Raw genomic sequence first — 27,183 nt, 5'->3', positions numbered from 1 at the left:
GATTCCCTGCTGAAGGAAACAGGAGAACCTGGCCCAAGAGAACCAAAATCCTAACTCTCCTCCACGTGGTCTTTCTAGTTGGGACTATTCCATCAATACCTTTCAGAAAGGTTATCACCTGAATGGGTGATAAGCCAGGACAACTGTATCTCCCCTGCACGTGCCCTCAAATTCATGTAAAAAGAGAAACCTACGGTCCAAGTTTTAAAACAGCCCCTCTCTTTGTGCTCTAAGTCTCGGTGTGTGTCACACCCAAGTCCGAGAGCTGGCTTAACTACCCCCTACCTCACCCCTTGTGTTCAGGGAACTAGTCAGCAAACCTGCCGGTTCTCGGGTGAGAACATCCAGCGGACGTGGACATTCTTCTGTTCTCATCGTGTTCCCCTAACCCTCGGCTTGGACCACTTCAGACACCCCCGACTGCCCAGCGTTGCCTGTGGCCGCGTCCAACATGGACTCCAGAGGCACCTGAGCTGGGAACTCAGATCGTTCCAGACCCTGTGAGCCTTTCTGTCTTGTGGATGGGGCAGAGCCTGGGTACAGTGGTCCTCTCCGTCCACACCCCCCACCCCTGGGCCAGACGCTCAGTGACCACAGAAACCAGCGGTAAACACCTTCGAAAGGCTCTGACCTCAACCCCTGCAACTGTGACAAAGTGTTGACGCATTATTCCTTCAGATGCACAGGGAGCAAGTCTAATTTAGTGCTGCAAACAATACTGGATTATCTGGTTGCCTTGGCAACCCGCAGTTCTACGCTAGGTGACAACAAAGACTGGAAGCTCCAAACGTTCTCATCCTATGAAAACCTGGGGCTGTCGAGAGCCTAGCAGAGGGAGAATGGTGCAAAAGTAAAACTATTAATTTAAATTAAAAAAAACAGAAGCAGAGCTTAAGACGGCTGGCTGCGCAGAAGGCAATCTGGGGGAATGCCGGGGAAATATAGGCTGATTCTTCCAGAGTGTGGGATCTGAAGTGTCCACGAGCAATTGTCAGTTCAAAGCAGCTTCGGTTTCGCTCCATCCACTCTGTTAACTAAGGCAGAGAAACGAGAACAAGTTGTTGAAAGCTTGTTCTGTGAATTTTAGAAATTCAACTGTCATGTTTCAGAAACAGCATCCTTATCTAGAACCATTCTCTGCTAATGTGCGATGAGCGATGGTACCAGCTTTAATACAGACATTCGGACTAGAGGGCAGGCGTTCCTGTTTGATCTGAGCCAGGGCCATCAGCGGGCTGGAGAGAGAAATAGCAAAACCGTCAAATGGGGTCTGAAGCCCCTGGCAGCTGCAGTGGACAGGCTGTCCTTTTCACGGGAACAAAGTGCACATTAGATCGTGACCAAAGCTCTCGAGCTAGATAAGCTAAGGGTGGCTGTTCCCTTTCTGTCAGATACGTGGGGTTTCATACGGGGGAAATGTGAATGCTATCTGCCAATCCCATACCCTTTTGTTTACTGCTCCTGTTAGTTTATCTTTTGATACAAATGTCCCCATTAAGAGTTTGAGAGCCCTGGCCTGGTAGCTCAGATAGTGTGTCATCCCCATAGGCTAAGGTTTGGGGTTCGATCCCCTGTCAGTGCACAAACAAGAATCAACCAATTGCTGAAACTGGTTTGGCTCAGTGGATAGAGCGTCAGCCTGCGGACTGAAGGGTCCTGGGTTCGATTCCGGTCAAGGGCATGTACATTGGTTGCGGGCACATCCCCATGGGGGGTGTGCAGGAGGCAGCTGATCGATGACTCTCTCTGATCGATGTTTCTTTTTTTTTTTAATATATATTTTATTGATTTTTTACAGAGAGGAAGGGAGAGGGATAGATAGCTAGAAACGTCGATGAGAGAGAAACATCGACCAGCTGCCTCTTGCACACCCCCTATTGGGGATGTGCCCGCAACCAATTTACATGCCCTTGACTGGAATCGAACCTGGGACCTTTCAGTCCACAGACCGACGCTCTACCACTGAGCCAAACCAGCTTTGGCTGATCGATGTTTCTAACTATCTCTCTCCCTTCCTCTCTGTAAAAAATAAAAAAAAGAATATTAAATATTTATATTAAAAATATTTATATTAAAAATATTTTTAATATTTTAATATAAAGAATATTTATATTTAAAAAAAAAGAATCAACCAATGAATGCATACATGGAACACCACATCAATGTTTCTCTCTCTCTATGAACTCAATTTTTAAAATTCATCTGTCTTTAAAAAAAACACCACTGAGTTTTAGAGAAAATTACCTATGTTTTATCGCAAATAAACCAACAAGACATTGCCAGTGGGTCCCGCTGGGGGACCTGGGAGAGTAACAAATGGGACCGGATGTCTTCCTGCTGGAGGCCAAGTCTTGTCTGCCGAGCCTGGCTGCACAACGCATCACCCAGTCCTCTGGGGCCCAAGAACAGCAAGTCCCCAAGCCCTGGACAGAAGAGGTGACAGAGAGCTAAGCCACATCACCTCTGCTGCCGCTGAAAGCTGTGTTAGGGAGCATCGCTCACGGTCATTGTCCAGACAGGTCTGCTAACCCCAGTCCAAAGTCAGCCCGCACCCAGGGCGGGGTGGTGGGTTTGGCAAAGCGAGCACACTCCCAAGTGGCAGCTTCTTGCTGGCCTGCAAGTAGTAAATAGAAGAACAAATCCCACCCATCGGTGATGACAAGCTGAGGGAGACTGCACCACCCAAAACAAACCTGAACCTGGACTGTCACCCAGCACCCCAGGACTCACCCCCTCAGAGCTGGCTGTTTTGTTTTGTTTTTTTTTAAAAAATGTGTTTTTATTGATTTCAGAGAGGAAGCGAGAGGGAGAGAGATCGAAACATCAATGAGAAGGAATCACTAATTGACTGTCTCCTGCAAACCCACTACTAGGGATTGAGCCCACAACCTGGGCATGTGACCTTGATCAGAATCAAACCGGGAACCCTTCAGTCCGTAGCCTAATGCTCTATCCACTGAGCCAAACTGGCTAGGTCCTGAGCCGTCTGTTCTGAGGGAGGTCCGGTCTGGCTGAGAGGAGAGGCAGCCCCATGTGTCACCCCTAAAAGGAGGACTACTCGTGATGGTGAGTCCACCTGATTAAACCTCGCCAGTGCAGGAAAACGGAATACCTCACATACTGAGTCCCTGCCTGCCAAGCTTTGGTCTCCAAATGCTGTTCACTGGCAAGATCTGCTTCCCAGGGTCCTGAGCCCCAAAGCCTGGAGGTAGGGGGACTCGGAACAGCAGGTGGCTCCCCACCTCAAGTGCAGTGCGTGCTTGGGGACAGGACGGCTGCCCGCACCCCCTGCCAGTGCCCTGAGCCGCCGGCATTCCAGTAAACACTGCGCCAGGGACAGTGGTCTCCTGCCCGGAACCCGTGCCCTGCTGCTGGTCCAGCTCCGTCTGGGAGAGGGCCTGGCCCGGAGGCTTCCCACTTGGCTGGAGACACTCTCAGGCTGGTTCCCCAGCTCCTTTCCTGCCCAGATTTCACCCCCCTCCCACCCACCCTCCCATAGTCCCTGATGCTGCCCATCCCCACAGGACTCTGGGAACTACTGCTGCTGCACTTCCCTCCCTCCCTCCTCTGTTCCTCCTCCCCCCCCTCCCCCCTCCTTGGATCAAACACCGAAACCAGGCTTCTCCCTGAGAGTGGCTGGCACTGTACCTCGGAGGCAGAGAACTGGCAGGAAACGGACAGTGCCTCTCGGCAGGCATTTGCCTGGCACAGCACCGTGAGAGCCGCTGGTAGGAGCCCCCCAGCCCCTTGTCCTCGGCGCCCCTCTCCTCAGACTGCAGCATCCGCCCCTTCTTCTTCTCTCTTATTCCCTCCCTCAGTATCTGCCTCCCTTGCTCTTACTCTTTGTATCGCTGGCTGTTGTTTTTGTCTTTCCCCCCCTTCCACTTCTCTACGTTTCTTCCTCTACACACGACTGTAATCTGGTTGCGGCATCTGTACAACAGCCTCCTAAAAGCCCCGCTGCAGAGGCCTCCAATTCCCCCGCGTTGGGCAGAGTGACTGGCTGACTCAAGGCCCTGCCCTGGCTTCCGGGGACCCACAGAACTGAGTCCACACATGGCAGACAATGCCCTTCATCTCAGGCTGGCCTGCCTTTCTTTCCACCCACCCCGCTGTTGATTGGTTCAGCAAACACATCAATTTAGTTACTGAGCAGCAGATACTATACAAGGAGCGGGAGATAAAATAAACACAGGATAAATACAAGAATATTTACAAATAAAACGATGCCTGCTTCCAAATAAGCCACACAGAGTAGGGGAGGGGACATTAGTGAACTGGAAGAGGTACAGAGAAAGCGGGATTGACCGAGTTGATTATCATTAAAGTTGGGCGCTGTGAATAGGGTTTTTTGTTATTTGTTTTCTCTACTTCAATATGCTTTTTAAATGATCCGTTAAAAATAGGATGGGGTCCTAGCTGATTTGGCTCAGTGGATAGAGCATCGGCCTGCAGACTGAAGGGTCTTGGGTTCAATTCTAATCAAGGGCACATGCCTGGGTTTTGGACTCCATCCCCAGTAGGGGGCGTGCAGGCAACAGCTGATCAATGCTTCTCTATCATTGATGTTTTTCTCTCTCTCTTTCTCTCTAAAACCAATAAAAATATAAAGCAAGCAAAAAAAATGTTTCTCAACAATACACCACCTGCATCCTGGCATACTTTATCACAGAGCACATGAGTATAAATTGTATTAAATGACATGATTTATTATTTGATAGAAGTGTCCAGTGCCAAATACTTCCCCTCGGTGTGCTGACATACATGGCTGGTCACGTGTCTGCCTCTCGGAGTGAGCCTTTCCTGAGCACCGTACCTAAAGCAGCCGCCCCATCCAGTCTCGCTCTCTCCTGTTCAGTTTTTCAACAGCATCATCACTTCCTTCAACCTGGCTTCCTTATTGGTGGCCTGCCCTGCCCTGCCCTCCCCCTCAGAATGTCAGCACCTGTAACCATTGGCTCTGATGTGAGCCAATGCGGGGCACATGGTAGATGTTCCTAGGCACATGGCAGGTGCTCCATGAATGAATGAGTGAGAGTGGCATTTACTACTGAGCAGGGAGGGCCCCTCTGCAATAACGGAAGAACACTTTTCAAAACAGTCTTTTGGTTGTGCATTTATGCAAGAAGTCATAAAACTCTTCTTTCTGTGAAATATGCTAAGGTGATAAAATTAACTCTACATATTAACAGTATGAAATGAGTGGAAGAGAGACCTCTTCACCCCAAGAGCTTACTCTGGAACCAGAAAAAGGTCCGAGTAACAAAGTGTCATAAAGTGATGGCGTTGGGGTCTCCCTTCAGTTTCTGTTTCCCTTCTGCTTACAGGAGTGCTGTCTAACCAAGGAAGAGTCTATAGCACACACAAACACAGAGACATCTTTATATGCCTTGAGGATTCTTCCACACCAGCAATTGTACTGGCTACATGTTCTTTTGTTGTAGGAATTTCCTTACCGTTAGGCATTTACGTTAGGCACAATATTTTATTCGCAAGCAGTTATTATAAAAGTGTACTAACAGTTAACATCTTTGTGCTAAGTAATTACTTCTATGAAATAAAGTTGCTATATACCAATTTTTTTTATTGAAGGATATAAATATTATCAAGGCTTTTGCTAACTTTTCCAGACACCCTATTTCCGAGTTTTTTGTCTACGAAACTGAGTAGATTTAAACTCCACCCTGAAGCTGGAGCGCTGCCCTGTGTCTCTCCCAGTGGGCGGGAACTTGTGCCCTCAGATGCTCACCTCCCAGATACCTACTTCCTTCTGCCTCTGTCTTTAAGTATGTCACAGGGAGACCCGCCTGCCTGCCTGCTGTCCTGTCTCCCTTCCCAGACTCCCTGCCCTGCTGCTCTGACTCCCAGGACAGACCATTTTTCTGAACCACATTAGAAATTTCGAGATCCCTTGTACTGGGGTCACCCCTGCCTTCAGTCAAGTCAGGTGCTACCTTTCTGAACTTCCTTCTCTCTCTATGTATGAACACACACAATGGTCTCAAGTCTTATTACGGTGCCTTGGCTCTTCCGGTATATTTCTGGTCATCTCTGCAATTCACATAATACTGTTTCCTTGGTCCTATATCCTTAAACCTAATTTTCAATTATAACATTGTAACTGTAATAAAATTCGATTTTCTTCACAATGATCAACTATCTGACATGGGATCTAGGATGCCTTGTAGAAAAACTGGATGACAACTTCTAACAACCCATTAAGAGACTAGCAGCTCTATTTACCATAAACACAAAAGAATTGTATTTAACCTGTTTTTAATTTTTTTATTGTGGTAAAAATTATATAACACGGATTTACTATTTTAACCATTTTTAAGTGTACAGTTCAGTGGCATTAAGTACATTTGCAATGTTGTGTAATTATTACCACTATAATTTTCAAAACTCTTTCATCATCCCAAACAGAAACTCTAACCACTAAGCAATAACTTCCCATTCTCTACTCTCCCAGTCCTGGTTAACTTCTACCCCACTTTCTATCTTTATAAATTTGTGTGTTCTATATACCTAATTTAGTGGAATCATATAATATTTGTCTTTTTTGGATCGGCTTATTTACTTAACATGTTTCCTAGATTCATTCATGTGGTAGTGTGATTAGAATTCATTTTTTATGGCTGAATAATATTCCATCATATGAATATATACCAGTTTGTTTACCCACTCATCTTTTGATGGGCATTTAGGTTGTTTCCACCCTGTCACTATTGTGAATAATGCTATTACGGTATTAAATGACTAGCAGTTCCAATTACCCTAATTATAAAAGAATAGTATTTAATCTGTTCTTGTGTTTCATCTCTATTTCAAATACATATATATATATGTCACTAGTGAAATTTCTTTTAATAATCAGTGCTTTAAACAGTATACCAAACAAGTCTAATTAATTTTAACCTCAACATAGAAATTATTTGAGGAAGTTCACAAAATACAAAAGGATCAAAATAGGTAAAGATATTGTAAAATGAAGCTAGGAGTTACATACACAAAAATGTATAATATAACAGAAATTCTGGCAAAGTAGGTAGGTAATTTCTAAACTGCCCAGTTACCAGAGAAAGGAAGGATCAGTCATAAGAGTCGAAGGGGGTATAAGATAAGCAAGCAAGCAAGCAAACAAAAACTATCTATTGCTCAGGAAAAAGCAGCCTAGATGTTCCCAGTATTGAATTATAGGAGAACTGGGGAGAAACATTTGATATAGAGTATGTCTTCCTGACTTCCTTAATAAATATACAATATATGAGTTCCATGTGGCTGTTTTTTATAGTACTTCAAAAAAACTAAAAGTATAACATAAAGTGAAACTCGGGGGGAAGACAATGACATGGGGAGGCGATGGACAAAAGCTGTCCAAATACTCAGTTCTCTGCCCCAGGGATGAAATTTGGAGTTTAACAGCAACGAATGGGCTATATGTTCTCAAGAAATGACTTCTTATTTATGATTCCTTATACCAAAATTTGTCATAAAAGTAGCAGAAAATGTTAGGTTATATTTTCTAAAAGGAGCCTAAAAGCCTTTTTAACCATGTTTCTGATGAAGGGAAAATTAATGAGTAATCTAACCAGAATGTAGGCTTGATATCCCCTTATTAAAACTAGAAGACCTAGAGAACATCAAAGGTTAGTGGAGAGGTGGAGCAAGCGAAATTCTCAAACATTGTTATTGGGAAGGTAAAATGGTACAACCACTTTGGGAAAATGCCTGGCAGTATTTTATAAATGAAATATACACCTATCACATGACCTAGCAATTTCACTCTTATGTATTCACCCATCATAATTAAAATATGTTAACAAAAGAACTTGAACAAGAATGTTCATAGCAGCACTCAGGATTTTTTCCAGTTTTTATGAATCATCAAAAACTGGAAAAAGCCCGAGTGTCCATCAATAGGAGAATGGATAAGCAAACTGTGGATGACCTGTATAACGGAATTCTATTCAGCAATAAAGAGAACAGATCAACTTATAAAGCAACAACATGGATGAGTTTCAAAAATATTATGATGAAAATTTAGAAGAGTGAATTAACATGAACATTTAGAAGTGTGTTGGAGTTGAGTCAAGATGAGGATTCTAATCTAGTTCCAGGGCCCAGAACAAATTGCCTAAATTTTGTCATGGGAGAAATGGGATAAATAATCTCTGATTAAGAGAATTAAATAAGCGTGCATGTGATTTTATTTTGTATTTTAAGAATTTACATATAAATTATCTGTGTATCCTCCTGTAATTTGCTTCCTTTCACTTAACCTTGATTTATAAGTACTTGGTAAATTAGATCAGTGTGGAACAAATATAAGATTATTAGTGGTCAAAACAAAAAAAAGATACTGGTTAAGAGGCAAGAAAAAAGAAATACTGTATTAGCTTGAGTAGATCATGTAATAAATTTATTATGTCTGTTGCTAAAAAAAGCCTTACCAAAAGTACACATTGTACAATTTCATTTATGCAAAGTTTTATAACAGATATTTTATTCATCTATCTATGGGGATAAAATCAGGAGAGACCAAAACTCATCCCATGGTACTCTTAAGATTCGTGCACCAACCCGAATGTAATCTTTACCTCAAAAGAAAGAAAAGTAATTACATATCATAATAAAAGCGTAATATGCTAATTAGACTGGACAACTGAATGACCTTCTGGACGAAGCCGGGGCTGTGAGGGCCAAGCCTCTTGCACAAATTTCATGCATCGGGCCTCAAGTTAACTAGGGGAAAGTATACTGATGTCAGTAACTTAATTTAAAATTCATTAAAAATATAAGAATAGGCAGAGGGAAAGGTCTATGCATGATACGTGACAAATCAAGTAAAACGTTCATGGTAGAATCTCTGTGGCGGTGGAGGGTAGTATATGCTTATATGCTGTAAAAGTCTTTCAATGTTCCCGTATTGCTTGAAATTTTTTGTTTTTTAAAAAACTCCAAAGAACAAACTCATAGGTACAGAAAACAAACTAATGGTTGCCAGATGGCATGAGGGTAGGGGGATGGCATAAAAAGGGGGGAAGGAGGCTAGGAAATACAAACAGCGAGTTATAAAATAAGTTACAGAAATGTAAAGTACAGCATAGGGAACTTGTCAATAATATTGTCATAACTATGTGTGGTATCAGATGGTTACTAGACTTAGTTTGGTGATCACTTTAAGATATGTAAATGTCTAATCACTTTGTTGTACATCTGAAATTAATGTAGTATTGTATGTCAACTATAATAAAAATAAATTTAAAATCCAAAATTAGAGACCTTCACCAAGACTCTTGCCCAAAGTTAAGATCCCATCATTTTTCCATCAGAATGGGCCTAAGTAAAAAAATAACTTAAAAATATATATATATTTTAAAGGAATATTAAAAGAAACCTAGATACCCTTGGGATTTTTATTAACCAATGATGGACTTTAAAATGTGTATTAACAGTGTCTGTCAATCACATTTAAATGACATAAATCATAAAACATGAACATCAGCTGACATGTTCAACCCAGAATATTACCACTGCAGTTTTGAGTATAACCCACCAGGTGGCAGATAAAAGGAATCACAGAAAACATGCACATTTCTAAGTGAAATAAATAATGGAAAATGTCTTATTACTTCTGTTAATGGAAAAGATTTGCAGAATTTTAACATGAAATTCATTATACAGGACACAAGACTCAATGTCTGATCTAAATCTTAACTCCAACCTTTGCCTGAGGACATGTGCTTATATTAAAAAAAGTGGCGATTATCTGATTTGCCACGCTCGCTTACATAATTTCACTCTCTTTCGGAGGTTATCTTCTATGTATTTGTGAGAGAATGACTATGCAGTCACTTCTCACTGCTCACACGATGAATCTGCTCCCCATTCCCACCAGAACCCAGAAGCCAGGAAGCTTCTCAATTCTTCATCACTGTTAATAGATCCTTTTTTTAAAAAATATATATATATTTTACTGATTTATTACAGCGAGGAAGGGAGAGGGATAGAAAGTCAGAAACATCGATGAGAGAGAAACATCGATCAGCTGCCTCCTGCACACCCCCCACCAGGGATGTGCCTGCAACCAAGGTATATGCCTTTAACTGGAATCAAACCTGGGACCCTTCAGTCTGCAGGCCGATGGCTCCATCCACTGAACTGAGCCAAACCGGTTTTGGCTGTTAATAGATCTTTAAGTGCTCCTCTTCTTACATCAGGCAAATGCTTTACCTGCTGTGATGACAATTTCAAAGTAGCAGAAGTAAAGGATATAAAGAGAAAAATAAGAAAATATTCCACAATGTAACTACCAAGAAGCTAAAAAGGAAGCAGACATATAATTGAGGTATTCATAGGAATCAACGTATGTTTATACATGAGATCTCTTAATTATCCCATTTGAGCAGGACTCCATTTGTCTCCTGTAATTTTCCAGAGGGAGTCCAGGTTGGCCTGCACAGTGAATTAAGACAACCTACATTTCCCAACAACTGAAGAAAATGTCTAACTTATTTTTTTGTTTGGAAGGAGAATGAAAATGAAAATAAATTTGTGGAGCCAGAATTTCTTTTAGCAAATAGACTAATCATATTTTTAGATGACGGGAAAATGACTGTCATTAGTGCTTCTGCAGGTGCCTCAGGCCACTGGGACACGCTAGGGAATCTCTGTGTACAGTGACATGACATGTGGGGTATTCAGTTGTAACAGCCAACACAGCACCCAACCGCTCTCAGAGACTAGCCCCACTGATAAGACCAACACCCAGCTTTAACATTACTAAAATCCAATAGCCGTTTCAGGTTTTGTTGAAAAGCACATTTCTTGGCAATTTTCTTTTCACCTGACAAATGCCGTTCTATGGGAACAGAACGTGAGAACTCTCTCACCAACACAGCAGTCTCTGTTGGACTCGTCTAGCAAGTCGGCTCATCCCTTTCCTAACCAGGCACGTTGGTGTTATTTAGGATCACACCCTGCTTTTAATGCTTATTCAGCCTCCTTTCCAATATTCTGGACCTGCTACCTCCATTCATAGTTCAATTCAGGTTTATGGACTAAAGCGTTAACACTGCCACTCATGATCACAATTCAGACTGATCATTTATATTAGGAAACAAGAAATGCACCGTGGCCTGAAAAATACACTCTAATAATAACAATAACATGCTACAGCAAAAGGTAGTTTGCTTGAATATTAAGGAACATCGTATTGTAACAACTTTTATTAGCTGGTACATTTTATTGCAATATCAAGAAAAATCAGGATTACGATTTGTATTTTCCTCAAAAACAGGAAAAATTATCTTCCTATTCTCTCAATGTCCTTTCCCCACATCAAATTTTCTCCAAACTGAAAATGTTTGAAGAAATATTTTTTTAAAAAAGCCAATTTTCAACTTAGTTATAATTAGGATTAACTTAGTTATAATTAGGTTTTAGTCAATAGAACAGTTTTTAATTTTGTATATTGTCTTTTTAATTTTATATATTGTCTTTCTCTCCAGTCGATTGGGTTATTTTAAAAGTGAGTCAACTACTTATAGTCAATATACTGTATACTATCAGGCAAAATACTGTCTTCCATTGAGTATCACGGTGGTATTATTATCCTGTGGAAAAATGTAAAAACTGAAGCACAATGAAGTAACGTGACTTGCCCGACTGATATAACAATTTCACATCTCCTGAACTGAGTGATTGGTGAAGACAGTGGACTAGACTCTAGGGCTAATCAGAAAAAGCCTTGGGTCCAATCCCCTGGTAGGACAGATAATAATTCACTATTATGGTTACTGATTCTAGTGAGCCAAACATCTGACACATGTAAGCCAAAGGTCAAAAGATGGATCGGGACAAGAGAAGAATCTGTGTATATCCATCTATCCCCACTGACAGAAAGACAGGTGGAAGCATGAGCGCTGGTGGGGCCCATCAGTGGTGAAATCAAATACTAAGATTGACAAGTAGACACACTTACACCTTGGAAATTTTAACTACGCCAAGTATGCTGAAGTATCCTGATGACTATGTTGGATGAACCCACACATCATATTGCATTTGTTCCAAATGACACATCATTTGTTTACTAAAGACATCCATTTCTTATTTGTACTTTACATTCTGATCTACTAAAGATAGCTCTCCGTAAGATTAATCAGTTTATGTTCTTTTTTAACTTTCTGAAATTATGTAAAAGAAGAAAAGTAAAAATGTTAGCTAAATAAAACTAACACACTTGGGTTGTTGAGTACTCCAGATCTACTTTGGAAATAAGGATATAAAATATAAATTTCCCATACATCATACTTAGCACAGTTATAATCGTATTTTAACAAAACAAGCTACTGACTAGCCAGCATGGCTCAGTGGTTGTGAACCAAGAGGTCACAGTTTGATTACCAACCAGGGCACTTGCCCAGGTTGTGGGAGCAATCCTTAGAGTGGGACCTGCAGGAAGCAGCCAATCAATGATTCTTTCTCATCACTAATGTTTCTATCTCTCTCTCCTTCTCCCCTTCCTCTCTGAAATCAATAAAAAAAAATATGTATTTTTTAAAAAGTAGGTTGGAAATAAAATATAAATTATTTTTTTAAAAAGAATTCAAGTTCTCATACATGACATCTACTCTAATCCCTCCTTTTTCAGATTAAGAAGCAAGAGCCAGAGGTGGTAAAAAGATTTCCCTGTGCAAGCAGAAGAGTATCAGCACATGGACATGCCATGGAAAGAGCCTTAGCGGCCATATTAACAACTGCATGGCTGATGTGTGGAACGAGTGGTTCACAGCCAGATGCAAGAGGAGTTCTCTATCCTAGAATTCATTCCAGCGCAGCGTAGGGTAGGGGAAAGAACGAAGGATTTGGAACCAGATCTCAATCCTGGCCCTTTACTTACTAGCTCTCCATCTTCTAGCTGTATGACAATGAGAAAATTTATCTCTTGGAATGCAGTTTCTTCATCAATAAATTGGAGGTAATTAGATCTAGTGTGAAGGTCTGTTGTATTAGAAATAGATGGGAGGTGCCCAATTATTTGTAGCTATTACTGTTATTGTTATGAGGCTTTAAGCAATAATGAACTCAATTGCCTATGGGAAGATAGTATCAGGGAGCCAGCTTCCACAGGGGCATGCTCAATGACTAAGTGTTCCAGAAGGAACAAGCAATAGCTGCAGTGATCATCTGTCATTCTCCATTCCTATCCCCCAGATGCCTTTGTCACTTTATACGTTAAAAAACAAATAATTTATTTTGAAAATTTGACCCCATCCAGGGGATGGATGTGTGACCCTAAAATATTACAAAGCTACCCGGCCTGCACAGAGACTGAGTTAAAAGTCTGGGTTTTCATGTATATATAAAAGTGTCCTATGCTAAGTCACAACCACCAGCCACGGCCACAAGGAGCATGGAATTCCCCTAGTTTACTAGGCAACAAAACTGAATACAGGTCATTATCTCATTTGTACCTGCGGTATTTTAATCTATGGAGGTGACTGAGTGATGACATGGAGTGGTCAAGGCCATTTACAGAAGAATTAACACTCACATTTCCAGAGAGGAGGGGCACACCATGCCTTACAGGGCCACGTGGGGAGCACTAAGTTACGGTCAGGAGGCAAACGCAGAAGTGAAAAAGTCGAGACCAAAACCTTAATTGAGGGTTGCGTGGGAAAGGCAGGGCAGGGCAGGGTAAACATTTTAGGATTAGCCAGCGTGAATCATTCTGGCAAGCTTTAGGCCTTAGGGGTGGTCTCCAACGGCCTGGTACTTGCCCCTGGGATAACTTAGGTCAGGGAAAATATTGGTGAGGAGTCTGAGAGTTACATAAAAGAATGAATAGTTGGAGGTATAGTCTCAAAATTGGTTGGTTTGCATACAAAAGGTATATTCCTAGGCAAGTTATTATAATTGGGAATTAGCTAACCTTGGGAGATGCAGTTTCTCCTTGGGTCTGGTAGGCCCCCAAAATATTAAAACATCGTAAGATACAGAAAATAAAAAACAGGATGAGTTACAGTTCGTGCTATTTTCTACTCATCCCTTAGTCACTTAGTACTCTCCTATGGTTTATAAAAATTACATTTTCATTTTATATATGCATAGTAAATAAACTTAGTTTCAAATTTTCATCTGCATGGAGTGTGGGGTGATTATTATTTTGCCTTTCTATAAAAATATTCTTTTAGACCCTGAAGTTCATGTTGAGTGACCAAGTATAGAAGTTCAAGGACTGGAAGGAGTCTTGGAAGTCACGAGGACCAACTCTTTCATTTCACATCTGGGGAATCAGTCATAAAAAATTCTTCTGAGGAGTAATGGCTTAACTACTATTAAAATCAAACAGAATATAATTAAGCATGTAATTAAAAGCGCTAAGAGCCACACTTAAACCAAAAAGTGGTCAAATGTCAGAGTGTAACTAAACTTGTTTTTCTTTTCTTGGCTCCTCTCCTCCAAAGTAATAGTTCAAAGTAGAGACATCAGAAAGAACTCTCTGCAGATCATCAGAAGTTAGGAAAAAACTACAGGAATCTTTTCCAGGACAGATTTCTCTAACTGGAATCAACCTGCCTTCCCCATTGCAGTCAGCAGACATTAGACAAAATCAAGACCATCAACCAGGCCAAGACAGCTAGCTTTTCAGGTAAAATTAAAGCAAAGGCCCTCACCTGAGAGACACCCATATGAATTCCTATCAGAGAAAAATGAACCACTCTGTTCTAGTTTTCTGTTTTGTTTTGGTTTTAGCCCTGCTTAAGAATAATAATGGTTGAGATTACACACACACACACACACACACACACACACAGGAATAATACTCAGCCATGAAAAAGAATGTAATCTTTCCATTTGTGAAAACATGAATGAACCTTGTGGTCATTATACTAAGCAAAATAAAGCAGTCAGAGAAAGACAAATATCCTATGATCTCACTTATATGCAAAATTAAAAAATTTTTTCATAAACATAAACAACAGATTGGTGATTGCCAGGGCTGGGGGGGAGGGGGAGATGAGTAAAAGGGGTGAAAAAGCACAAACTTCCAATTATAAATAAATAAGTTATGTAGATGTAATGTACAGCATAGTGACTATAGTTATTATAATATTATATTGCATCTTTTATTTTATTTATTTTTAACATATTTTTATTGATTTTTTACAGAGAGGAAGGGAGAGAGATAGAGAGCTAGAAACGTCGATGAGAGAGAAACATTGACCAGCTGCCTCTTGCACATCCCCCACCGGGGATGTGCCCGCAACCAATGTACATGCCCCTGACCGGAATCGAACCCGGGACCTTTCAGTCCGCAGACCAACGCTCTACCACTGAGCCAAACCAGTTTCGGCTATATTGCATCTTTGAAAGTTGCTAAGAGATAGATCTTAAATGCCCACATCACAAGGGGAAAGAAATTTTAATAACCATAAATGGTGACAGATGTTAACTACATTTGTTGTTGTGATCATATATATGTGTGTATATATATAAATATATATATACACACACATATATATATGATATACCTGAAACTAATATGTTATATGTCAATAATATCTCAATTTAAATAAATAGCTAGCAAAAATATTTTAAACGAATAATAATGGAAAAACAGAAAGGGCAGACACATTAAATTTCCTTTTTATTTTAGAGAGAAAGAGGGAGAGAGAAGCACTGATTTGTCATTCATTGGTTGATTCTAATATGTGCCTGACCAAAGATCAACCCCAAACCTTGGTGTGTCAGGAGCTACCTAGCCATTCTGAGATAAATTTATCCAGGAATAAATTTGGAACTTATTTCTTCCCCAAAGCTTGTTCAGCTGCTTGAGTCTAATGGTAATGATGGTATGCGAAGAATTACAAAAAAATGAAATGGTAGACACCTAGGCATGCCCTTACCTGGAAAGAGACACAGAGACTCTAATTACAGGGAAATGCCAGGAGTGCTAAGAATACCTGGGCTTATGATGATACCGCGCCTATTCATCCATCCTTCTGAAGCACTGAGCTCTGTGAAGCCATATAGACTGCCAGAAACAAACACGGTCAGACAATTATTAGAAATAAAAATCATTTTGTTACTTTTATCAGTAATACATGCACACAGTTTAAAAAAAAAATCAACTAGTCCTACAAGACTAGTTACAAAATAGGATGTTTGCTGTCACATTTCTATAAGTAGGACACCAGCTGATAGTAATGCTAATTCATCTACCTTTCATTTATTCTTTGTCATTTCACAGATCTTAAATATTATCCATTTCTTTCTCTTTCTTCTTTTCCTTTTTTTTACATATAGTTACCATAATACGATGTACTCAGCATCTATGATGTTTAACCTATGATGTTTATCCTCTAAGCATTACTATCAATCAGGGAGACTTTGACCCCCAGAGGATATCTGACAGTGTAGGAAGCAGTTATAGGGTTAAGCCTCGGACTGACCTGCTGGCAAAATCGAAAACAAGTCCCAGCGTGGAGGGCACAGCCCTCTAAGCATAATTAAGCTTGATCTTCTGACTGCTCCCTAGATCTTGCCTGGGTAGCTAGTGGGCTGTGGGAGGGGCAGCAAGTGCTGCCAAAACAAGTGAAACTTACAAGAACATTGTAAATTACCTTGTTTACCCCCGACCATAAAAGAAACCATCAGCTTGCAGTCTGGATCTGTTTTGTGGCCTCAGCCAGACACAGATCTACCTAGACCCAGCTTTTTCTCTTTGCCTATCATTTCTCCATCCTTCGTCACCCCGAACCCTTGGCTGTGCTGGCACGGCACATGGCAGTGTCTGGAGACATTTTTAGTTCTTCCAAAGTGTAAATAGTGCCAGGGTTGAGAAACCCTACCAATTTGTTCAGAATATGTTTATATGTACATGAACTTTCTGGGGCAAAGTCCATAGCTTTTTTTTTTTTTTTTTTTTTTTTAACCATATTATCAAAGGTGGTACAACTTAAAAGTTTAAGAACCACTGGCTTTAACAGATATTTCTCTAGGCCTTGGTAACAAGTGACACATTAATCCCATTTCACAACAGAAATCACCTAAGTTAAAAGAACTTCCTGCCAGCCAGATGGCTCTATCCCTTTCCACCGTCAACTCTCATTCATGGCTAAACAAACACAGCTCTTTGGATTTCCCCTCGGTAGGTCCTCCAAGTACCCATCCACCTCCTCTTGGCCAAGTTAATACAATTATTTTGGCTATGGTGAACTAGGAATCATGGTATGCTAAGGAAAGTCTTGCTTTCTTTACACACATTTCAGGTTTGTTCAACGTCCATGTACTCAGCATCTATGATGTTTAACCCATGACCAGACACTGGGTACACAGCGATGACAATGAGCTTACATTTGAGTCCCGGAGAGAGGGTAACAAAAATGTAAACAGACAAGTGAAAACTGCGGCACAGGAGCAAAGGGGTAAAAAGTGGAGCTGAAAGGAGAATGAGAAGGCAGGATACGGCTGGACGGAACCACCAGATCACTGCATGCTACCCGAAAGCAATTAAGCAGCTAACGCCTTCCCGGCTCTCTTAACCCAGGTATCTATCTATCTATCACCCAGCCCAGGTCACTTGAAGCTGTATATAGTCTCAACAGACGTTTCCTGGGCGCTGGCAGGCAAATGTGGCAGAGTGGAGGCTATGAGCAAGCTGAGCATGTCAAATGCAACGCCTTCCTTTTTCCCCCCGTTGTTGTCAGATGGAACCACAAAGCAAGGTGTGTGCTAGGGGGTCGGGAATAGGGGATGTGCAGAATCAAGCCACTGTCGCAAATGAAATGCCGTTCCCAGGTTAAGTCAGCAGATGATCATCATCTTCACAAGCAGCATGGCTCTTGGAAGATATCGGAAGGCAAATGGAGTGGCCTGTAAAAATCAAGACACACACAAAAAAACAACTTAACCCTTCTCCCAGCTATTTGCAACCCAGTGTATTTTGTTGGTAGTCAACCTAAACCTATCCCGGGAGGCCTAGCCAGCCCGTTTCGCAGAGGCTATCTAGTATCAGGCTTTCTCCGGACCACACCAGAAACCTCGGATTGGTCAAGTAACCGGGGTTTCCATGCCAATGAGGTCAAGGGCGGCCCGGTGAGAGAACAATGGCTGCACGGCCCCGTCCAAGGCCGCTCGGCCCGCCCGCCTCACTGAGGGCGGGGGCGGCCGCGTGCGCGGGTGGCCGGTGGCGGGTTCCCCAGTCGCTGACCTACGTCGCCCGGCGCTGGCGCTCCGGCCCCTCCCCCGCCCGGTGCACGTGAGGGCACCGAGGCCTGGCCGCCACCCGAGTAAGTGAGCGAGCGACTTGGGGAAACACGCTGCGGGCCGTCACCTGCCAGAACCGAGACCACGCGGTTCCCAGAACCCGCAGAAGGGGGCCCGGAGCGGCTAAGACCAGAGGAGAGGTGAGAGCACCCGGACGGAAGGCTACTTCCCCTGCAGTTCGCATCCCGCAGGGCCGGCCCCCCGCCGCCGCCAGGCCCCGCCCCTCCGCGCTTATGTAATAGGGGAGCTCTGCCATTGGCCGGCGCGACCGGAAGAGGCGCAGGCGTGCGCGCGGGGCGGGGGGAGGAGCCTGCTGCCGGAAGGCGAGTGGGCGGGGCGACGGGGAGCGGGCAGGTGGGCGGGCTCGGGGCGACGACGGGGAGAGCTCCGCGCGTGCGCGGGCACGAGGCTCAGTGGCCTTCCCAAGGCTGAGGCGGCGGCGGCGGGCGCGCGCGGCGGCGGCGGCGCGAGGCGCGGGCTGTTGTGCTCCCGGCGCTCCTCTTTCCCCTCCTCGGTGGGTGGAGGAGACCGAAGCGGTGCTGGGCGCGCTCCGCACCCCTTTCCTCTGCCTCCGGACGCCTCCCCCCGCCCCCTCCCGGCCCCTTCGCCCTGCGAGGTCTCTCCGACGCAAGCCTGTCCCGGCCCGGGTGAGCTGCGGCGGGGGCGGCGCTGACGCCGCAGGACGCGGGGAGCGGGGTGGGCGTTCGCTGCCGGGGAACCGGTGGGCGTTCTCGTCGGCGGGGTCGGCGGGGAGGAAGGAGGGTCGCGGCGGATCGCGAGGGGCCGCCGGCCTTCCCCGCCTCCCCGGGGGGGCGGCCAGGCTAGCTGTGCCCCGGCGCGGGCCGCGGGAAGGAGGGGAAGCCCGGCGCCTGCCAGGCCCTGCAGGTGGCCGCTGGGGTGCAGCGGCCGGGGAGCTGAGCGGTAACCTTACCCGCTGGCGACGGCAGCTGGCCGGTCGGTTTCTCGCTGCCGCCGCCGCCGCCGCCGCCGCCGCCGCCGGGTTTCCCCGTTGCCGCGGGGGGCCGGGTCTCCGGGAGGCAGGTCCCGGGGCCGGGGTCGTGCGGAGTGGAGGGTAGGGGGGTTGGGGGCGGTGTGTGGCGCTCCTGGGGCTCCCCGAGGCGGGGGAGGCCGGTTCGGGCCGGAAGGAAGGTGGGCCAGCCTGCAGTGAGTGCACTGAGGTCAGGGAAGTGTGGATGACATACACCCGAGTCCTGATGCTTTCTCATCGTCTTCCCTTCCGCCAAAGGATGGAGTTACAAGCTGTAGGGTCTGGATGTTGGCCCCTGCACGGGCCTCTCTCTTGGTTTCAGATGGTTATGGACAAGGAGCCTACTTCCTGGATCCAAAATCGCCTCTCTCTCCGGATTCTGGTTTTGGTTTTAAGAGAGCCTTTGGGGGCAGTGCTTTACTTGTTGCCTCCCGTAAGAGCTTCTCCTTTCAAAGGAACTCGTTATTCTTTTTACTACTTCCCTCTCTTTGCAGCCCCGTCAGAAAGCTACACTAAATGAGTTCTATTAAATACCAGCCTTCAGGTATTGGAAAGGGACTTCTTTGCCCCTCTCTCTTTTTTCCCCCCGCATTTAATCCAGGAGCAGTTATGCTTAAGATTTTGTATTATAGAAAATTCGATCGGCTTGAGCAAGTCCTAAATTGAACCGTTGTCCAAAAGCAGGTGGTCTGTTCGTTTGCATTTTTGCTTTCGAAAAGGAAATCGGTGCAGTCTATGGTTAGAAGTGAGGGGCCTACCCCCACGAAGTTAGACTGATTCTATTTCCTTTACCTGGTGTTATTTTCTGTTTTTAAAAGTCAGGAAAAGTGACCACAGTCTTTTTATTTATTAAAGCTTCTGTGACTTTTTGGTTCGTTTTAGATACAATGGAAAATGGGTTAAATCTATAGTGTAATGTAGTATTTTTAGGAGAAGTCATAAATACAAAAGTTAAAAAAAATAACGTGTATCTAATGACACTGCTTTGTACAGATTACTGCCTGAAAGGGTTATCAAAGTAGCTAATAACTTGTAAGATATCAAAGAAACTTCTGTGGTTTAGTGGCCTGCCGTTTATGGGTTTTTCGCCATAGCACAATTAAAAGGTTACTCACACCATCAGTGTATTAACATACATAGCACACATTGCATGGAAGAGTTCAGGTGCAGGAGAGGATAGGAGTATCTAACTTAAGGCACTGGTACTAAGACACTGAGGCATGACAGCATTTGTGGGTACATAAAGATTGAATACCTGTCTCCCAAATACTATGTAAGTATCCAAATCTGTTTTCATGGGGATAGGATTGTAAGCTTGCCATATCATTTGAACTTAAATGCACTTTAAAAAAAAAAAAAAATCATTCCAAGCCAAATGGCTTAAAATTTTTGGTTTAAAAAAACACACAGAAATGGAAGTTTAATCGTCAAGGACTAGCACATCTGGTAATATTTGCCATAATTTGGTAGGAATAGATTCTTCTGTTAGCTAACATGCTAAACATTTTTGTAATTTGTTAAAATATCCAACTGGCTTCTTAGAAAAGCACTGGTTCTCCTCTATATTTTATTTGACTTTGAGTTTTTAAAGCTGGAGAGACCTTATCCAATTGGTGTGTTTTTTCAGTTTCCCTTTTTGAGAGAAGCTCAGGCATTTCTCTGAAATGCTTTGACCTTATATTCATGAACTATTTAGGGTTCCAGCCAGAAAAAAAGCCAGCACTCCTTTCTGGTGAAGCAGAGGTAGAGCCATTCTACGTTCATGTCCTGCAATAATTTAAAAGCTTAAAAACTTAGACCAGGCAGTGTGGCTCCGTAGTTGAGCATCCACCCATGAACCAGGAAGGAGGTCACGGTTAGATTCCAGGTCAGGGCACATGCCTGCGGTTGCTCCGTGGGGGATGTGCAGGAGACAGCTGATTGATGATTCTCTCATCATTGATGTTTCTATCTCTTTTCCTCTCCCTTCCTATCAGACATTGAATAAAAATATACATATTTAAAATACAAATAAAAATAAAAGTTTAAAATTTATAGTCCACCAGTAGTAGAAAGTGGTATCTTTCATTTTTATTTTAGTATCCTTACCCCTTTTATAAGGGTTATCCTCTCAATTGGGAACTAATTTAATCTTATTTAATAATTTGTCCAGTAATCCTGCAAAGACCAACTTTTAAGAAAGACTTAGAATAGCACAGTAGTTTGATGAAACCTAAGTATTTAAGAGAACAGTTCCCATCTCCCTTAGAGGCATTAGATGACAGCTCTTATTTCTCTTCAAGTTGTAAGTCTCAGATCACAACAGTGAATACTGGAAGGGGAACACATCTCTGCAGAGCGACCAAATGATTGAGGAAGGAGGTTAAACTTCTTCTTTTTGTTTGTTTGTAAATTCATAAAGTCCAAAAATATTAGGTGTATTTGTATATAGCTCAGTGATTTTTAAAGGTGTACACACCTGTGTAACCATTACTCAGATCAAGATATAGAACATTATCAGTACCCCCAAAACTCCCTCCTGCTCTTTCTTCCCATTCACTACCTTCCAGGTTAGCTTCGCCTGTTTTGAACTTGTTACAATATATGTTGTTTGTTTTTGGGTGTCTTTCCTTTAAAACAGATGTAATGTTGTTTCCTGTAGCATAGTTTCTTCTTTTTGATTGCTGCATAATATTTCATTGTATAACTATACAAGTTATCCATTTTACTATTAATAGACATTTGGATTACTTCCAGTTTGGGATTTTTTTTCTATTAATAGACATTTGGATTTTTCCCAGTGTTGGAAACAGCAGCTCTGAACATTCTGGTACTGTGTCTTTTGATGAACATACATTTGCATTTCTGTTGGATATATACCAATGTGGAATTGTTAGGTTATAGCTACCAACAGTTTTCCACAATGATTGTACCAATTATTCTCTAGTAGCATTGTATGTGAGAATTTGAAAACCCATACATCTTTTTAACTTTATTGTTGAAAGTATTACAGATGCCCCCCCCCCCTTTTTTTTTTCTTCTCATTGATCCCTTCTAGCCTCTACCCACTCCTCTACCCCAGGCCTTCACCACACTATTGTCTGTGCCCATGGGTTATGAAACCCTACATTTTGATTAACAACTGTTTCTATGAAACCTAAGCTGTCAACTCTGAGACTATTATCATGTTTAGTTTACTCTGTATTCGAGTAAATAAATCACTCTAATGCCTCAACTTCTGTTTTTAGACATGGCTCGCGGACAGCAGAAGATTCAGTCTCAGCAGAAAAATGCCAAAAAGCAAGCTGGACAAAAGAAGAAACAAGGACATGACCAAAAGGCTGCTGCCAAAGCTGCCTTAATATACACCTGCACGGTCTGTAGGGTAAGGGAAACTGAAAGACGCTTTCCCATGCACAGCTTTTCATTAGAGATTGGTTTGCAATCATGGCAAAATAAATGCGTTACTGAGAGAGTAGGTTTAAGAGCTGGTTATTTTAGGACTCCCATCTTTCATTCAACAAATATTTTATTGAATGGCTCTTGTGGCCAGGCTGTTTTCCAGGTGTTGGGGAAAGGAGTGAACAAAGCAAAGTTCCTTTCCTCGAGGAGAATAAAGGTGCCTTCTTAAGGGAAAACAGTACACTTTGAACTTTGTAAAGAAGTCAGGTGTACATTCTTAATTTAGAGCTCAGTAAAACTATGTAAGATACCAGTGAATAAAACTCTTGTTATGTAGTTGGCTTTTTTCCCTTTCACTAGGTCCATAGTTAGGATGTCTGTAAAACTAGAGTTTGTTCATATTGAGGGCTTTTACTAGAATTAATGTGTTTATTAGATTTGAAAAATAATTATAGCAGCTGCTATTGAGTGCTTTCAGGTGCCAGCCACTGATCCAGGTGTTGTATATGTATGAGCCCACTAATCCACACAACAACCCAATGAGATAAAGTACTTTTATTACCGTGTTTCCCCGAAAATAAGACCTAGCGCATGGAAAGATAAGACATCCCCTGAAAATTAAGACCTAGTGCAACTTTGGGAGAAAAAATTAATATAAGACACTGTCTTATTTTGGGGGAAACGGTATATTCATTTTACAGAAGAATACATTGTTATGGGGATTATATAACTTGCACATGGTCATCCAATTAATGCATAAAAGAGCTTGGATCTTGCCTAAGGAAGTCAGTATAGTGTAATATTTGAGAGCTAAATACCTAGTACTAGGCTAATGATGATAGCAATTATCTATTATAAGCAGGCTCAGGATTTTTTAAAAGTTTACACATTTATGAATAAGGCCTAACTCCTTTTTTGTACAATTTTTGTAATTAGACACAAATGCCAGACCCTAAGACCTTCAAGCAGCACTTTGAGAGCAAGCATCCTAAGACTCCACTTCCTCCAGAATTGGCTGATGTCCAGGCATAAAGTTGTTTACAGGTATTTGATTTTTTGTTGTTGTTACTGTCAGGCTTGTATACAAGAACACAATTGTTTTCTGTAACTGTGAAGTTGATTTTTACCTTCTAGCTGACTTTATTGCTTCCTATTTTTCAGTTAACTTTACAATTATTAAAAGTCCATTTTCCCAGACCATATTCTGATGAAATAGAAGTTCCTAACTACATAGAAGTTCTATTTTCTCTTGGGGGGATGGAGGGAGGCTGACCAACTCTGGTCCAAGAATGGAAAAGACACGTAAGCTTGAAAATAACTACAGAAGTATTGAGGGTCTTGCTCAGAGAAATGATGCAGACCAATGTTCCTGAGTGCCTTTTGCAGGTACTTTAACAGTGCTTAGCAGAACTTGTAAGTGCATTAAAATATAGGGCAAAATGTAGGTACATTGTATAAACTTGGTAGTTGCTTGAAAATAATCAGGTTATATTTTCTGTATGGTTGGAGTTTTTTTCTCATAAATGGTTGTGATGTTGATGTGAGAATTTTTATAAAAATAAATCAAAAGTTCAGTTTATAGAATCCCATTGTCAGATCTATCAGACTAACTTGGTAGCTTAGGCATGTGTTTTTTTCTCTTAGGCGTTTGAAACGTATGTAAGTTGCATTTGTGCAATATTTGCCTTCACAGAAAACTTTGCTTATCTTTTATAGGTGAATTCATGACACCTTTGACTCTTCTACTGTCTCAGACCTTAGGTAACAAACCTGCAGCTGCTTTTCTAACAAACTGTTGATCAGCAAAAATAAAGGGGCTACAGAAACACTCATTTTTATGCTGTTCCCTTTGGGCTTCATGCAAAGACAATTCTGTGTAAATGTACAGTTGACTCTAATTTGGAAATCTGAAAATCAGTCCATCCTTGTTATAAAAATTTTTTACAATTGTAATTATATTGATGTTCATATTGTGTAAAATAACTCATTTAATAAAGTAGTACTTTGATTTTACAACATCACAGGATAAATGGTTCTAGAAATTCTGTTCTAACTTTCCACATTATTTGCCTTATAAAAATCTAATGAATTCATCAGCTAGAATTGTAAGTGCAACTCTTAACTCCTTCTCAGCTCAGTTGCAGATTCGTTAAACTAGAGCAGCCTCATTCATTAAATTTGTGAACACAGTTTTATTGGCAGCCGCTGATCTAAAAGAATGACTTACCTGCTGCCTTAGTATATTGCTATCATGTGTCATTTCCCCCTCTGATTGTTTGCTGTGTTTGAGGTTGGAATATTTCGACTTGCTATATGACTGTGCTATAGCTACCAGCCAGGTATACCATGTAGATATGTGATAAATTCCTAAAGCGGTTAGATCGGTAGTAAGCCCTTCTGAAAAACTAGGTTTTGAAGTATGTGTCATAATGAAATAATCAGTAAGCCTAATCATTTATTACAAAATATGATGGAACATGTATGAACTGGTAAAGATTTATCTTTTATAAATTATGTTGGATTCTTTGAAAAGGCTTCAAATTCTTTCATTTGAAATTGAAACGCATAATTTTGGAGGAGTTTTTAGAAATTAATGATTTGACCAATTCTAGAATGAATTTTGCATTAACAGGAAGATTGGAATAACTTGTGGCTGGGTTAGTTCCCAGAGCCTTCTCCCTCCGTTCCTTTCTGAGTCATTGATTTTAGGAGTTTATTTTGTGCTGCTTCCTAAAATCAAAGACTGTGTACAGTATGACTTCTGTCTAAACTAGAAAGTATTAAAATAGGCCAGTGTCTAGATTGATTTGGTTCCAGGGATGGGGAAATGGGTTGGTTCAGATGGATGAGGTAAAGGAGACTAATTTTAGGGTTCTTCTAATTTGCTTTGTCAGCTATTAACTTTACGAGTGAAACAGCTATAACTCAGTTGAAATTTTAAAGTTAATATAATAGGAAGAACACTCAAATATTTCCTGGTAATTGTTTAGAACCACAAATCGGATCCTGTGGATTAAAAAATGCATTCCCTCCTTGTGCTGCAACTCACTGCTGCATTTGTTTTGTAGCTGTGCATATTCTGCCCACCTTATTTGTCTTCACTGTAAGTTTAAAATAAGGTATTTTCAAGGAAAATCTTTAGTGGTGATAGTTTCTTAGCAGTTCCTATTCTTATACTATTACTTTAATGATTTTTTCCATGTATTTAATTTCCTGAGTTTCAGATTTAATATGTTATTTCACTATATGTTGATTACCAGAACATTAGAATTTGCCTAATTGCTTGTGGTGGGTATTATAGAAGTTATGGCTAAATTACAATTTAAAAGTTTTTTAAAGTGCTTTGAACATATGTATCTTTATGTTTAGCAACAAATCACTTAAAAACCGCTTACAAGTTTTTGTTTAATTTTTTTCATTTGTTTGACTGACTCTACTTCAGAATAAAAGCTTTTTGTTCTTGTATTTAACTCTTTCTTATAAGCAGCTGACGACATCATATTTAACTATAGTTCAGTGATGGGAATAGCTGCATTCTCATCCTCTATGTGAGGATTATTAGTACAATCCCCTCTTTATTGTGTTTGAGCTAAATCTGCTATAAAGGAGAAATTAAAATTCTTAACTATCCTTGTTATTCAATTTGAAGATTCTTTAACAGATCCCAGCAAAGTTTATTATAAAACTGTTATGGTGTCTTCAAAGACTTGATAAAATACACTGCGAGAATTGGTCCATTGTATTCTGTATTTCCATTAGTTGCCAAAAGGAATGAGGTTAAGATTAAACTTATTTCCATTCTCCTTCGTATGGATCTACATCCACTGTTTAACTGACACACTGGGAGCTCCATTGTGTGCTGTAATGTCTTATTAAAGGAGATATTAAAGAAAACTAAACTAGTCTAATTTCTTCTACATTGTAGGGGTTTTTATAATGCCTCTTCTCTTTTAATTTTTTAACTTAGAATTCATCTCTGAGTTTAGAGCTCAGTAGTTCTAAAGGTGACAAGAGATTTCTTTCATTTCCCCTTTTTTTTCTGTAGTCTATTTTGGATCTATAGACTATTCTTAAAAATGAAAGGAAGAAGGTTGTAGTTCTGAAACCTCACTCTATAGAATAAGTTATTAGAAGGGGGAAGTAATTGACTTAATATAAAAATAATACTAAAAAATGCTTGGGTCAGTTTATTGAATTGGATGGATAAGTCCTTTGTTACATTGACTCAGATTTGAGATAGCACTTTTGGCTTTATTTAAAATACCATATAGCTAATTACTTACATTATAATTGAGTTCTGAGATGTATGTCACATGGATAAGATAGACTTTACCAACAATATCATTTAAACTATTGAATCTGAATTCATTTCTGCTAGATTTTCATTTTTGTGGTGGTTTAGGCTTTGATTTGGTTTTGGTCAGAGATACATCATTTTTGGAGTATATAACAATGAAGATCAACACTAGGGGGTTGTGTTTACTGTGACTTTACATTCTTAAATCTTCCAGACTAACCTAATTTTATCTATTGTAAAG

General features: G+C 41.4%; 1 protein-coding gene and 1 long non-coding RNA gene across 3 annotated transcripts; one reads left to right on the top strand and one right to left on the bottom strand.

Moving 5' to 3' along the window:
* Positions 1 to 9,950: 9,950 nt before the first annotated feature.
* Positions 9,951 to 18,415, bottom strand: LOC311611985. The gene is made up of 2 exons (XR_014793189.1): positions 15,915 to 18,415; positions 9,951 to 10,239 (listed from the first exon to the last, which is right to left on the bottom strand). It is a non-coding gene; the product is annotated as an uncharacterized lncRNA (long non-coding RNA).
* A 243-nt stretch (positions 18,416 to 18,658) lies between these two features.
* Positions 18,659 to 26,108, top strand: ZNF706 (zinc finger protein 706). 2 transcript variants are annotated; one of them, XM_084864622.1, is made up of 4 exons: positions 18,659 to 18,790; positions 22,492 to 22,628; positions 23,582 to 23,689; positions 24,362 to 26,108. In XM_084864622.1, the coding sequence occupies exons 2-3, from the start codon at positions 22,494 to 22,496 to the stop codon at positions 23,675 to 23,677; spliced, it is 231 nt and encodes a 76-aa protein (XP_084720748.1). In that variant the 5' UTR covers positions 18,659 to 18,790; positions 22,492 to 22,493; the 3' UTR covers positions 23,678 to 23,689; positions 24,362 to 26,108. The 2 variants fall into 2 exon arrangements, with proteins under 2 accessions (XP_084720748.1, XP_084720747.1); XM_084864621.1 differs by having other exon boundaries at positions 18,660 to 18,923.
* Positions 26,109 to 27,183: the final 1,075 nt, after the last annotated feature.

The sequence above is a fragment of the Pipistrellus hanaki genome, assembly GCF_964339955.1.
Source record: "Pipistrellus hanaki genome assembly, chromosome: 17".
NCBI lineage: Eukaryota > Metazoa > Chordata > Mammalia > Chiroptera > Vespertilionidae > Pipistrellus > Pipistrellus hanaki.
The sequence above is the reverse complement of the archived record's forward strand: the minus strand, read 5'-3'. Positions and strand labels throughout refer to the sequence as shown.